General features: G+C 31.8%; 1 protein-coding gene and 1 non-coding gene across 2 annotated transcripts; both read left to right on the top strand.

The window, feature by feature from the left end:
* The first annotated feature begins 588 nt into the window (after positions 1-588).
* LOC126697977 (U4 spliceosomal RNA) lies at positions 589-739 on the top strand. Its single transcript, XR_007646346.1, has one exon. It is a non-coding gene; the product is annotated as a U4 spliceosomal RNA (small nuclear RNA).
* Positions 740-9,909: 9,170 nt separating this feature from the next.
* Positions 9,910-14,984, top strand: LOC126695010 (uncharacterized). The gene is made up of 2 exons (XM_050391604.1): positions 9,910-10,332; positions 14,461-14,984. Exons 1-2 carry the CDS (start codon positions 10,089-10,091, stop codon positions 14,772-14,774), a joined length of 558 nt encoding a protein of 185 aa, XP_050247561.1. The 5' UTR covers positions 9,910-10,088; the 3' UTR covers positions 14,775-14,984.
* The last annotated feature ends 399 nt before the right edge of the window (positions 14,985-15,383 follow it).

Genomic DNA, 15,383 nt, shown 5'->3' with positions numbered 1-15,383 from the left:
AGAGATTCTAACACAAAGGCATGTCACAACTCCACTCAAAAGTCATGATAACTTTTAAAGGAGAGTGGGGCAAGTTATACCACACACAACACACTCTCTTAAGCAATATGCGTTCGATATCATCTTCTTGATTAAGGATTTTAGTTGTTGTTGTAATTGATATTTTAATATTGTATTAGTTTGATATTTTAGTTTATTTTCTGAGATTTTAACTTATAAAACCAAGATCTCGACTCCACTAGATTTGGGTTGAGGCATGGCATGTCAGAAAAGTATCAGTTAAATAGGTAATGGAAGTGTTAACTCTTTCCTGGGAAATACAATTCAAATTTGGCCAGCAATGTTGTAGGTCAACGTTTAGTTCAATTTACATAAGCAATTTCCTCATAAGAAAAAGAAGAAGAAGAAGAAGAGAGAATTTACATAAGCAAATCACACTATTATAAGCATATGATATGATATGAAAACCATTGAAGCGATTTCTCCCAAAAAAAATGCAAACTGAAATAATATCCCACACCGAAAGTATAGACAAATACGGAGGCTAAATGGGACTTCAAAACCAAAGCAAAGTTGCAAGACCAAAGCATCTTTGCGCTTGGGGCAATGACGCAGCTAGTGAGGTTCTAACCGAGGCGCGTCTATTGCTGGTTGAAAACTATTTCCAAACCCCCTCTTAGGCCTGGGTCAAGCCCAGGCCTTCGAGAATTTCTGGAAGGGCTCCCAATTGGGTAAAGCCCTACAATATTTAGTTCAAGCTTTGCCTCTGAGGTATCGTTGGTCCAAATTTGGTAATTTTTCAATTTAATTAGAGGACCTTAAATTACATGTATTGCTTTTAATTTAAGAGGTGCGAATAATCTTCTCAAAAAAAAAAAAATATAAATAAAAGGTGTGAATAACATATGTTTTTGGAATTAATGAAATATATAAAATTAGTGCTGTGAAAGTAATCTCTATATTCAAATTTGGTCAGGTTTTGTTTTTTTTTTTTTTTTTTTTTTTTTTTTTTTTTTTTAATTTTATTATTTTATATATATATATATATATATATAAAATAGGGTATACTACATATTTAGTCTCTATCTTTTACACCATATTATTTTAATTTTGGTCCTTAGCCTTTCATGTCAATTTGGTCCCTAACCTCTTAATGTTGTGTTAATTTAGTCTCTATTATTATATCTTGGATAAAAATTAATGACATGACAGACAGCCAAAATAAAATTTTAGTGTATTATCACATCAACGAAAACTAATTTTTTATTTTAGCCATTAGACATCATCAATTTACATCCAAAAAACAACAGTAGAGACTAAATTGATATGGTACTAAAACTGAAATGTTAGAGACCAAATTGATACAATTGAAAGGTTATGGACCAAATTGAAATACAGTGTATAGAACATGGACCAAATACGTACTTTATCCTATAAAATATTTATGGCGTAAATGCACTTTTAGTCCCTATATTTTGACGTTTTTCCATTTTAGTCCCTACATTTTATTTTTTTCCACTTTTAGTCCCTAAAACCAATTTACGCTTTCCGTTTTAGTCCTTGAAGCACTATTCCGTCACCAAACTAACGGGGAAACTGGACGTGGCTGACGTGAGTATTAAAATATTATTAAAAAAATTATTTGACATTTTTTAAATGCCAAAATTTAAAAAAAAATTTTAATTACTCAATTTTCTTTTCATTATTTGTGTTCTTCCCTTGTTCTTCCCTATAATCAATCTCTAGCAAAATACAAACCCTAAACCCAGATCCTAACCAAACCCCAAACCCATATCCCAGTAAAGCAAACCTTAGCCTTCAAACCCATAAATTTTCTTGGCAAACAAACACAAAAAAAACCCGCTGGAAAAAAAAACCCCAAATCACCACCACCGAATCAAAGAACATGAAGATCATACCCAAGCAAAAGAATAGAAACCCACGGCATTAAAAAAAGAAAAAGAAAGAAAGAAAGAAAGAAAGAATATCTCATATCTCTCTCTCGGTGTGTGCACTGTGTATGCGAGTACCTGTTTCCTTTCCTTCTTTCTTTTCTGATCTATGATTCTTTCTCTCTCTCTCGGTGTGTGTATATGTGTTTACTTCTACTAATCTGTCTTTTACGTCTTCGATTCTTCCAAGTTTTCATCCCAATCCCCATTTCTAAACCCAATCGAATTTGGGTTTTTGCTCTCTCTCTGCTCTCTGCGTGTCTGAAATTCAGAGAAGAAAGAGAGAAAAAAAAAAACCAGAAGGTAGTCAGTCCAAGATCAAGAATGTAGAAGTCGTGTCTCGATGCAAAGATCGAAAGCTCTACATGAAAGAGGCAGTTTCTGCGCGCAACGCCTTCGCCACCGCGCACTCTTCTTACGCCACGTATCTCAAGAACACCGACGCCGCCCTCAGTGACTACGCTCACGGCGAGGTTTCTCACCACCACCACCACCACTCGCACTCGGCCCTGCATCTCCCTTCTTTGTGCACACACCGAGAGAGAGATATGAGATATTTTTTTTTTTCCAATGGGTTTTTTTTTTGTGTTTGTTTGCCAAGAAAATTTATGGGTTTGAAGGCTAAGGTTTGCTTTATTGGGATATGGGTTTGGGGTTTGGTTAGGATCTGGGTTTAGGGTTTGTATTTTGCTAGAGATTGATTATAGGGAAGAACAAGGGAAGAACACAAATAATGAAAAGAAAATTGAGTAATTAAAATTTTTTTTTTTAAATCTTGGCATTTAAAAAATGTCAAATAATTTTTTTAATAATATTTTAATACTCACGTCAGCCACGTCCAGTTTCCCCGTTAGTTTGGTGACGGAATAGTGCTTCAAGGACTAAAACGGAAAGCGTAAATTGATTTTAGGGACTAAAAGTGGAAAAAATAAAATGTAGGGACTAAAATGGAAAAACGTCAAAATATAGGGACTAAAAGTGCATTTACGCCAATATTTATTTATAAATAAAATTAATGAAATTATTTTAAAACAATAAAATATTGAATTTTATTAAATATGCTTTTTTGTGTAATATTTTTTGTCAATGATTGTGTCAGGTTTTACTAGGATTAGTGCCAATGAGTCATAATTGAAAGATTTTCTTTTTGGTTAAAAAAGGACATTGCAATGTCTTGGGACAAAGCCTGTTCGGCAATCATCCACAGAGAGAAGAAACAAACATCATTCGAGTGGTTTTCGTGCTCACCTTAGTCCACTTTAACTTCTCTGACCTTGTTAGCAAGCAAAGATTTCATTGTTCTTGAGTTTTAAGACCCATGGTATAACATAATTCTCATTATTAATAAAATATGTTGTCAGTTTATGTAAAACACTTGATTTAAGAGGGAAGATATATTCAATCAAACTGGCATTTTGAGAGAGGCATCAATACAATCTCACTCATTCTCATGGGTGGCCCAATAAAACAAGTAGGTTGAAGTTGCGGCTCTCACTTTCATTTAATGATCTACACACCCAAATGTCTCAATTCAATGTTGCCACTTGCCATCAACTTTCTACGCTTTAATCAAAGGGCTTTGCATGCTCCAGCAGTATTTATTTATTAATTTTTTTTTATACCAAATAATACATCGTTCATGATGGAAAAATTTTGTTAAAAATAGTGTATGACATTGCAGGGCCTATGTTTGCGTGATGGAATGTAGCAATGTGGCGGATTTATGGTTTGGTTTTTTTTTTTTTTTTAATGTAAAAAAAAGGGTTAAATTATGTATTTTGTCCATTTACATTATTTTTTAATTTGGTTTTAACTTTTTAGTGCCAATTTAATTTATTTTAAGCCGTTATCTTTTGGACTTAAACTGTGGGCATGGCAAACGACACCAAAAAAAACAACAACAACACTATTGCCATATCAACAAAAACTAATTTTTTATTTTAGCCGTTTGTTACGTCAGTAGTTTCTATTTAAAAGATAACCGCAGATACTAAATTGACAAAATTAAAATGTTAAGGATCAGAATAAAATATATTGTAAAGAATAGGGGTCAAATACGCAATTTACCCAAACAAAAAATTATCTAATCATTGATAAAGAGACCTTATGTGAAACTATATTTATAGAGAAATGGTATGGTTGAAGTGTGGGTTTTCAATTTTTTAAATTTTTTATTTCATTTTTTGTGGATTCTTAAAAAAGAATGAATGAATCAAGAAATTGAATTGAAATCTCCTTTTATGTTTTGGTAGGACAATCACTCTTTGAAAGTTTGTATAGCTTTGTATAATTTCCATTTTGGCTATTCATTTTCTAATACAAATATTATTTTAATAATATCGATTTATAAACTATCCAATTATTCTAACATTTATTTTACTTTTTATATAATTTTACTATTATTGGTAATTAATTATAAATTAAATTTTAATGTTATTTTAATTAAAAATAATATAAAAGTCTTTTTTATTTAATGTAATTTTGAATAGATGATTCATGAATAAAATCCAATTAAAAAGATTCTATGTGATTAAGAAAGATGGAAAGATCTTTCATATTCAGTCATATAATTAATTGAAAATTAACCTTTAAAAACTACTCATACTATAGGAATGGACTTAGGATTTCAACCTAGAAAGGACCGAAGTACAAGAAAAAAAAATTCTAAATAGGCATCTATATAGTATTAACAAATTATAAATACACAAAATCATTGATTTTTAATACATTAAATTGCAATAATCTACCAACAAAGACCACTAAAAAAAAAAAAAAAAACAAAACAAAATAATGCTATTTTTTTTTTAAATACTAAGCTAGCTAGGATTTTTTTTTTTTATTCGAAGTTAGAGCATTCATAGTAGTGGTGCTAAAAAATTTAGCTTATAACACCTCAAATGGTTAATTTATCTATTTTACCACTCCACTTTACAATACACCCAACATTAAATATTTTTTTTTTACCACTTCATTTAAAATAATATAAACAACTCATTAAAATAATAAAGTAATAGAGAAAATTTGAGTTTTTAATTGAATGTAGAGAATTTGAGTTTTTTACTGTAGTTGCAAAAAATTTAGTTTTAACTTCTCCAATAATATATGGTTTTTTGGTTCTTTGGTGTTAAAATAGTTTTTTTTTTTTTTTTTTTTTTTCCTAAAATACAATCACCATTGTAAATGTTTTTATTTGTTTTGTTAAGTTTTTGAGTTAAATAGTTGCTGATTAGAAGGAGCCTAAGGTTTTGAAATGGAAAAATTGGACTAGGGGGCGCAGGCCTCCACCTAGGTCCGCCCCTATCATACTATGAACATAATATGATTGTGAATTGGTGATCAGATAAGTATGCCCCGTATTTATACCCTTTTTTTTTAATCCCTTTAGAGAAAAAAAAAAAGAAAAAGAAAAAGAAGAGAGGAATTTTGATCAAATTGATAGATGAAAGGTAAAAGTATCAATCAAAACTTCTTGGTTTCCTTTTGGAAACATTGTTGTTGGGACTTTGGAGTGCTCAAATCTTGATGAAGTGTCAATTGGTAATTTGACATTGTGCAAATTGACATTTGCACCTAAATGCTTTTTTTTTTTCTTTTTTCTTTTTTTTTGCGGCTTTTGTATTTTCAAATTTGATTAATTATATATTTATATATATAAAGATGAGTTAGGTTTAAGTTATATTTAGTGTAACACACCCAATATTTTTTAATTGGATATGAATTTTGATAAATCCACTGCTAGATTATATTATTTTTTTATATTCTTCATTCTTACAAAATTTAAAGATGATAAAAAATCAATAGCCATGTCATCAATCAATTGTTTAAATTCAAATTTTTGTAGTTTAAAATAATGTATAAAAGATGAATTTTTGGATCAATTAATAAATTACATTCGATTGGCATGAAAATTGGCATGCATGTTAAGAATATATAGAACATGTAATTCAGCAGTTGGATTTTCAAATATGAATTCAATAACAAGTTATAGAACATGCTTAGAGTTACATAAAGTGTAACTTGAATTCAAACTATAAAAAGATTAGGTTAAAAGCTTTTCTAATCAAATTTGACTTCCATTTTTTTTGGGGCTACAATCCAAGTCGAACTAATCTCTTTGGTAAAGTATTCTTTTGTATTATTTATTTATTTAAAAAATGGATATTTATTAGGATAATCATATTTTTATATCTTATTTTGTAGGAAAAACTCTGTGATAAGCAAACACAGTGTTCAATGAGTGTGGACAATTTTAGCATTATCAATCTACAAGCCCATGAGATTAATTTTAATGATCCTAGTATGATCTCCTGTGATTCTCTTTGAGAAGAAACAATTGATTAAATAGATCTCTGTTAGGACATATGTGGAACTTGTTAGAGACATATGTCATTTAGAATTGGCTAATCCTTTGACAAAGTGCACTTTACTTGTAATTGGGTATATCTAGGATGTATTTAATATTTCAAGAAACAAAAGTTCAAGTCTAGTATTGAAGTCATACAAATCTGTTCAAGAAACAAGTGAGAAAGTGTTGTTCATTAAAGCTTGATAAATAGCTTGACAGATGTATTTATCGAGGTCTCGACAAAAACTCGACAGAAATATCTATTGAGATCTACGAAATTAGAATTTCTAAATCTGATTTTCGGCCCATGCTAACTTGTATGTATAGGGTTTTTTTTCTCATAACTCTAGACATATATAAGGTTTATTTTAAAGGTCGTTACACATGGGAATACAAAGAGAACACATGCAAAAAGTGACTGAGTGGCTTATTCTCTTTGAAAGAAGCTACTATGTTTTTGCACCTTAGGGTTTTGTAACCAAGTGCTTCTTGATCTTCAATGTTGATGAAGTGAAGAATTTTGCAGCCAACAACATCTTCAAGTTAGTGAGTTAGTCACGTATTGAGAGCTGTGCCTCTTTGGTTAGTCACGTACTGGATCCGTGCAAAAATGGTGGCATTCATATATTGAAGAGTTTAGAGGTTCTGAAGCGGTAGAAGGTTTCTACTATATGTTCATCTACGGGGATTGTGGAATCTAGGGACAAAGGTTTTGTACTAGATCTGAAACTTCTCTTCACTATAATGAATTGCTTTTTGGGAAGGTTTCCCCCCAAATTTTTTACTGTGAAACTAGTTTGTTTCATTGGTTTTCCTAGGTCATCATATCTTGTCTTATTTACTTTTCCATTGTGCATGATATTGACATGATATTGATGTAAGTTTGTTTTAACAAGGTTTGTTCATAATAAATCTAATTAACAACTTAGGTTTAAAACTTGTTAATTCTATCAACCAGAGTTTAAATTTCCCAACAATCTCCTCTGATTAAGGGTCAATGAGTAGTTATTTTTATTTTTTACCAACCAATAATATTTCATATTAGCCTTAAAAATAATATCATGAATCTTATAAGACAATATTTAGACCAATAAGGACTAGTAATTTCAATTTCCAACATTTTTGTGTGTTTGTTGTCATTGAAAATTTCACTTTAGTCCGTTCCTTCTTCTTTTCTTTTCTTTTTTTTCATCAAATAAACTAAAATCAATAACTTTTGCAGCAAAATATTGGTCGATCTTCTAAACATCATATGATGTATTTTTGCCAGATGGAAAACTATAAGAATATTTTAGGTGAAACCTTATCATTAAAAGTTGGGTAAATTTGCAAATTACACCTCTAAAATTTGGGAGTGTTTGGATTTTACACCCTAAATTTTTAGAATTTGAAATTTACCCCCTAAAATTTGAGGGTATTTGGATTTTACCCCTTAAAGTTTAGAGGTATTTGAATTTTACACCCTCGAATTCTAAAACTTTAGGGTGTAAAATCCAAACATCCCCAAACTTTAGAGAGTAAAATCCAAACACCCTAAGATTTAGAAGGTAACATAAAAAAAAAAATTGAAACATTAGGGTGTAAAATCCAAACACCCCCAAACTTGAAGGGTAAAATTCATATTCTAAAATTTTAAGGTGTAAAATCCAAACACTCTCAAACTTTTAAAGTATAGTTTGCAATTTGCCCTTCAAAGCATAAGAAAGTGAAAATGCTATTTCAATTAAAATTTTATTATCAAAAGTTTGAAGAAATTAAAAAAAAAAATTGTTAATTTGTAATTCTAGTTTTTGATTAGAGATTTCTAGCATAACCTTTTAGTTTAGATAAGAATTTCAATCTTAGAAAATATGGGTCTTGTTTGATTAGAGATTTCTAGTATCGTTGTTTAAGTGTTGTGGAAATATGTGTGGGTTAAAAAGTGTGATGGAAATACATGTTTCAATGTTTAAACACTGAAAACTGTTGTTTAAAATCTAATACCACACAGCCCCATACTTTTTCTATTCAATGTAACTTATAGTGTGTTTGGATGGAATATTAGGCAAGGGGAATAGCTTGAAAGGGGGATATGTTAGATTTTTGTGGAAGGGGGAAGAAGGGTTTCAAGAACTTGGAGGGGTAAGATAGCACTCCAAAATCTTTATTTTTAATTTCTCATAATTGGGGAAATTTGTAGAGGAGAGGTTCCACTTTTATATATATAAATATAAATGAATAAAATATATATAACGTAAAACATACCTATTGTATAATAAATAGTCAAATGCTTTAAAATAGGTCTTTTTTTTGTGTTAAAATTTGTACTTTTATTTGAATCTAACAAGTTATTAGACTTCTTTTTAACACAAAATTATTAGCTTACTTAATTTAGCCTAATTTATCCATAAGGTTTCTCTCTCTCTCTCTCTCTCTCTCTCTCTCTCTCTCTCTCTCTCTCTCTCTCTCTCTCTCTCCTGCGAAATTTGGACTACACACATACACTTCAATTTCATATTTTCAAATTTCTTTTCTACATTATGAATTAGGTATTAACTGTCAATTTGATTAATATTTTTTTGTCATTATTGTTATAAGTTTAAGAAACTAGAATGTAGAGAAGAAATTTTTTATTTTTTTTAAAAATTATTAAAAGAAAAGAAAAAGAAGAGAAAATAAATGTTGGTGCTGAAGAAGAAAATTCCAGTGAAGAAATAAGTTTGTAAAATGATGATAGCATTGACTTAGATGTAGTTGATTAGACAATATGATAAAAAAAAAACATTATTATTTTGGGTTATTCGTAATATATTATAGCTTTTGAGTTTAATCAATTTGAATGTGTATGTTTTAAACACGTGCTAGTTTGATTTATTTAACTAGCATGTTATTTAATATTACATAAGTGATGAATAAATTAGTTATTAGTTGAATATATTCAAAATTTATGATGAATATACCCTTTATATATGTATATTTATAAATTTTATTAAGTTTTTGTGTCTTATGATACACGATACAGAAAAATAAAAAATTGATTTATATTTTGACAACTGTAATTGTATTTAAACAAACTCAATACATACATACATACATGTATATATATATATATATATATATAGCCAAAACTAAGAAAATCGAAAATTCTAAATTGGAGTCTAATTTTGTGTTATATGTCTCATTTGATTTTTAAATTTGTGTATCAATTGAATTATTGGGTGCAAAATCAAAAAGTTTAGATTCAATTAGATTCTAAATTATATGTATATATATATATATATATATATATATAATTGTGATTATTTTTAAATATACATGTATATTTATACTAGTGTGTATTTGTGTATATGCACAAAATTATATATTAGTATAAATAAAGATAAAAAAACAACAATCCTTAAGATTGAGAATTAAAAAAACAGTTTCCAATTTCAAACAAAAAAAAAAAAAAAGAAAAAAGAAAAAAAAAAAAGAAAGAAAGAGAGTAATAAAAAAATTAGAATCGTAAATAATAAAGTGTAAACCAGGTTTGTCATTTTCTAAACCATCATTATCACTTAAAATAATTCCACCCGGCATTATTGCATTCGTCAAATGCCCAAACTGCAGCAAAAATCACCGAACGAAAAGCCCTTTTCCTCACCCTCATCCAGTCCACTTCCCTCTCCATCCGATCGCTAAACACAACACAAAACACACACACTCCCTCTCTCCCTCTCAAGTCTCAACCTCTCAGATCCCAAACTCTACACTTGCCCCCAATTCTTCTGTCTCACTCTCTCTTAATCTTACAGCTCCAATCCCCTGCTTCGATGGCCACTATACTCGACACCCTCAGCGCCCCACGCGCTGCTTCTGCTCTCTCTCTCCCTACTCGCCCTCACATCGCACCAGCTGTCTCTTCTTCCCTTTCACGTATATCATTTCCTAAATTCAAAGGCCTCAAAGTCGGACCCACTTTCACCGCTCGCTCTCTTGGCCCCCTCACCGTCACCTCGCGACGTGCCACGACCGCCGGACCCGTCGTGTGCGAGGTTCAGGACACCGCTGTTGAAGGTCAGGACTCAGGACTCAGGATCGATATTATATCGTTTTTTTTTTTTTTTTTTAATATTTTGTTTGTGGAATTACTGTTAGAGATTGATTATAGATCTGTATTTTTTCTGTAAAGTAAGAAAAAGGATCTCACTTTTTAAGTACAGTACAAAAATTTATAAAAGGTGGTGTCTACTTTGGACAGGTTGATGGTTGTCAGTCCTTAATTTTGTTTGTGGAATTACTGTTAGAGATTGAATATAGAGCTGTTTTTTTTGGAAAGGTGGTGCCTACTTTATTTTATCAGATATTTGTAGTGTTTCTTTTAGGTTGTGATTTGTATGGTGGTGCAGTAGAGTGGTGGTGTGTTAGGAGTTAGGACTTGGACCTGAGATGTCAGTTACTTCAACTTCCCTAAGTTTAGCGTTGGCTTGTATAAGGTTTTATGTCATGGCATGTTGGAAAAATAGCTCTTGTACTTCTTGTTCACAAAATTATGTTTAACTGAATGAACTTATTATTATTAGGCTAAAATGTGATCCTCTCCTGAATTCATTTCAGTTCTCTAATTTTCAAGTTTATTCAATTAAGATATCTCCATCAAATTTCTTTAAATGTTGTGGTTAATTGCCCAAAATTTTAATTTTTTTCTTCAAAATTTTTAAATTAAAAAAAAAAAATCCAATTAATGATTGAAAAATATTTTTCATTAATTTAAAAAAATTTGAAGAAAAAAAAAAAATTAAAAATTTGACCTGAAACTTTAATGGAAGTTAAATGGAAAGGCCTTAATTGAATAAACTTGAAACTTAGAGGATTGAAATGAACGAATGTAAAGTTAGAGGATTGAAATGACTTCTGGTGAAACTTAGAGGGTGTGTTTTGCATTTTAGTCTTATTATTATTATTATATTGGATAAGTAAGTTTAATTGAAGATGAAAAACTAATGATTAAAACAACCACCAAATCTAAGAACTTGAACTTAAACAACTAAGGAAACATAACTAGAAATGTGGAATTGTAGCTTTGGAGAATCTTTCCTTTACTTTCACTTTTTAGTACCACATAAGATACTTTCAATTTTGATTGGTTGAGGAATATTGGGAATCTCTGTTGTCTTCTCTTTTAGAATTCATCTGTTTTTTTTTTCCTCTCATAATTTTAGCTCTTAATTTGTTGTGTTTGCTCGTGTTCTTACCGTGTACTCAGGCTTTGTCCTTTTTCATTTCAATAAAACTGATTACTTTTATGAATAAAAGACTATCATTTATATTCTAAATTATCTTTTCTCCATTTTATATGAGTTTTTTCAAATTTAAAATTCCTTTCTTTCTATTAGTCATTAAAAAAAAAAAAAAAAAAAAAACTTTACTACTATCTCTAACTTTTTTTATTTCCTAAGTGTACTTTTTTTTCATGCATTCCTTGCATTGTAACAGATAGTTGGAAATATGATAATTCGAGTTGTTAGTCTTGATTACCGCCCAAAATATGGAGATGAATTTACTAATAAAACTGCACAATATACTGTGTTATTTCTGTCTCACACTACCTATTCCTGTGCTTTATTTAAAGCACCTTGTAGATGAAACTATTATTTGATTTTGAAAAGAAGGCACAGCTGTACCATGTGCTCTGGAAGTTTGAGAATTTTAGCAAATTATAATAAATACTTTATGTAGATGGTAGGATGTTTTGCAGTAGTTCCCATCGTTTCATTTACTACAAATACCCCAGTCATTAAAAAATTGTAACCATGACAAAGGATACAGATTTCATAATATGAAAGAAGCCATGGTTGGTGGAAGAGGGGGGTTGTTAATGCTTCTATTTTTTTTAATGCATTTGTTTTAAGCATGTTTCCACAATCTCCAATTGATTCTATTTTCAATCTGAGGTTTGGCTAAATTTGATGATTCAAGGTTGGCTGTACACAGATTACAGGCCTGGGAAATTGATCATTTGAACATTATGTAATTGGTATTGTGAGGCCTGGTAACAGACTGGGTCTTTTGGTGAATACTTTATTGACTAAACAAATTCAATTAGGGGACAACAGCTCATCGTCGGATTCTTACTGTGGATAATCTCATGATTAGGGGTCTCTCTTTTGCGAATTGGTGTTGTATGTGCTGTTGCAATGGGAAATCTGTGGACCATCTCCTTCTTCATTGTCCTGTAGCACATTCTTTATGGGTGCATATGCTTCAGGTTTTTGGTATTCAATGGGTCATGCCAGGCTCTATGGCGGGTTTGTTATTTTGTTGGAGATAGTTTGTTATTTTGTTGGAGAATGTAGACACTGGCTTGGGAACCATAATTCATATATTTAGAATAGTGCTGTTCATGGGTCGATCTGGGTCGGGTTTGGACTCGACCCACTCAGGTTGGGTGGAAGAAGATCAGACCCACAACTGACTGCTGATCACCAAGGGTTGAGTTGGACGGATTCTAGAAAATGATCAGTCAGTTTGGTTGAAATTGATGAAGGGCGGCCGTGGGTGGAGGAGAGCAAATCTTGGCCAAGTTTGAGCGGAGGAGAATGAAACATTGCCGGATCTGAGTGAAGGAGAGTGAAATTTTGCTTAATTTGAGTTTAAACATTGCCGGATCTAAGGCAAAGTCACCCAATCTAAGAGAATTTGAGAAAAATTTCGCCAGATCTGAGCCAAAAGTCACCGGATCTAAGTAGATCTGAGAAAAATAAACCGAATCTAAGTGGAGGAGGGCTGATCGTCGCCGGATCTGAGTGGAGGAGGGCTAATTTGAATTGGTGGTTGGTCGGGTTGGGTGGCTCGGGTTTTAGAGGAGTAAACCCACCACTTGACCCGCTAGACTTGGGTTTTGAAGGCTGAGACCCGCCGCCAACGACCAAAGTCATCGGATTGGGCAACGAATGAGTACGTTTGGGCGGGTTTGTCTGTTTGATCAGGTGTCCAGGTTGCTTGGACACCCCTAATTTGGAATTTGGTTCCAGGCTATTTGATGTGGATTGTTTGGATGGAACTAAATCGTCGCTTCTTTGAGGATATTGAGAAATCGTTGGTTTAGTTTAAAAATTTGTGCCACCGTGGACTTTTTGATTGGTCTCACTGTTGGGGTTTCACAGATAGTTCTTCTCTTATAGAGTTCCTTTCTTCTTTTAGAATAGTCTCTTGATTTCTTTTTTCTATCTTTTATTATTATTTTATCCATGTTCATCGTGAACACACTGTATTCTTCTTTCTTTATCTTTGATCAATAATATTACTCTTATTACGTATAAAAAAAAAAAAAATCAATTAATTAGTAGATGCTGTATCGAAGAGTGGAATTTTTTATTTTTTATTTTGTTCTGTTTTGTTTTGTGTGTGTGTTTATTGTGGTTTAATTGGAAGGAGTGTAATTCTAGGATGTTCAATGAGATGGAATCCTCATTGCTTCAATTGAAATTCCTGCATTTGAGGTATTTATTTGATTGGTTGTGGGCAATTGTAGGCGTCGATTGTTACTTATCAAAGAAGAAAGAGTGGGGGGTTTTTTTTTTTTTTTTTTGGGGGGGGGGGAGGGGCGATTGTTTCTCTTTGCCTGAATGTTTAGATCATTGTAGTCTTTGTATACTTCCCAGTACTAGGGTTTGCCCTTTCTCTTAATAAAATAAAAAAAAAAAAAAATTATTGAAAAGGTTGTACTTAGTGCACAAAGCTCCCACTTCTGTGGGGTTTGTGAGAGGACTGCAAGGTGATTGGTAGGCAGACTTACTAGATTGGTTGCCTGCATCAAGTAAAACTTAATTAAAAATATTTCTTACTTTATGGATGCAATGGCTGAGTATATGCTACAATATGTTGTACAAGGAATTCAATCTACATTTTCTATCTTCTCTGGTTGCTTTTACATATGGGACAGGGTGTATCAATAAGGTTATTTAGAAAAATAGTATTTGGATTTTGATATGGTTGATGTGTGAATAACTTTGGAACCCTATTTTTGGAAATAGTGAAAATTTTGCTTCTCTGTTGGTGTTGGCTGTTTTAAACTGTATATGTTATTCTTTTATATTTTTGTTTAGTTCTTGTAGTTAGGATCTATTTTTGGTCAGTGTCTCTTTTGTCAGTTTGAGGAAACTTTTAATAAAATTAAACAGTGTATTCTTTGGAAAATTGCAGTTCCTGCTATTACAGATGCAAATTGGCAGTCACTTGTTCTTGAATCTGAATCCCCTGTTCTGGTTGAATTTTGGGCCCCATGGTGTGGGCCATGCCGTATGATCCATCCTGTTATTGATGAACTGGCAAAGCAATACGCTGGAAAGATCAAATGCTACAAAGTTAATACTGATGAGAGCTCTTCAATTGCAACCCGTTATGGGATTAGAAGCATCCCAACTGTCATAATCTTCAAGAACGGTGAGAAAAAAGACACGGTTATAGGTGCCGTTCCCAAATCCACCTTGACTACCAGCATAGAGAAATTCTTGTAGACGTGGTAAATAAAGAACACCTTTACAGTAATAAGCTATTTCTGGTGCTCGTTTCTTTTCTTTTTAGCTTCTAATGTCCTAAGTTTGGACAGCTGCTCCCATAATAAAATGATATTCCTCCTGTACAGTTATCAGATGCAGCTATATGTTTAGTCATCCTTAGAAAATGTACTGACTGATATACTTGTTATATGAATGTCTATTTTACAATGTCTTCTGTATATGATTAAATATGGGCACTATTGGCTTATGCTTCTTTGTATTATTATTGAAGACCATTATAAGTGGCTGTGTGAGTCTGTGGCTGTATGTAATTTTATACATTGAATTGGTAGATAGTAGGTCTAGGAAAGCTATACCCTTTCTCGGCGTTTCAGCTAAGAGCAAGTGTAGGTCTAGGGAAGGCCAGAAGCAAGCTAAAGAGAGATTATTTGTTGGGGAGATCATTGGATAAACTGTCCTTCAGTCACTATTTTGCTAAGGGAGACAGGTAGGTTAGAAGTCACCAAGAAAGAGATGTGAGTAGTAATGAATACCGTCAGATGACTTAGAAAAACCAAGAAATATTTCTGGTGAGAAACGAGAACATATGACTACTGTCGATCCAAA

This window comes from Quercus robur, chromosome 8, assembly GCF_932294415.1.
Source record: "Quercus robur chromosome 8, dhQueRobu3.1, whole genome shotgun sequence".
Lineage (NCBI taxonomy): Eukaryota > Viridiplantae > Streptophyta > Magnoliopsida > Fagales > Fagaceae > Quercus > Quercus robur.
Note: the sequence above shows the minus strand (reverse complement) of the source record. Positions and strands in the feature narration are given on the sequence as shown.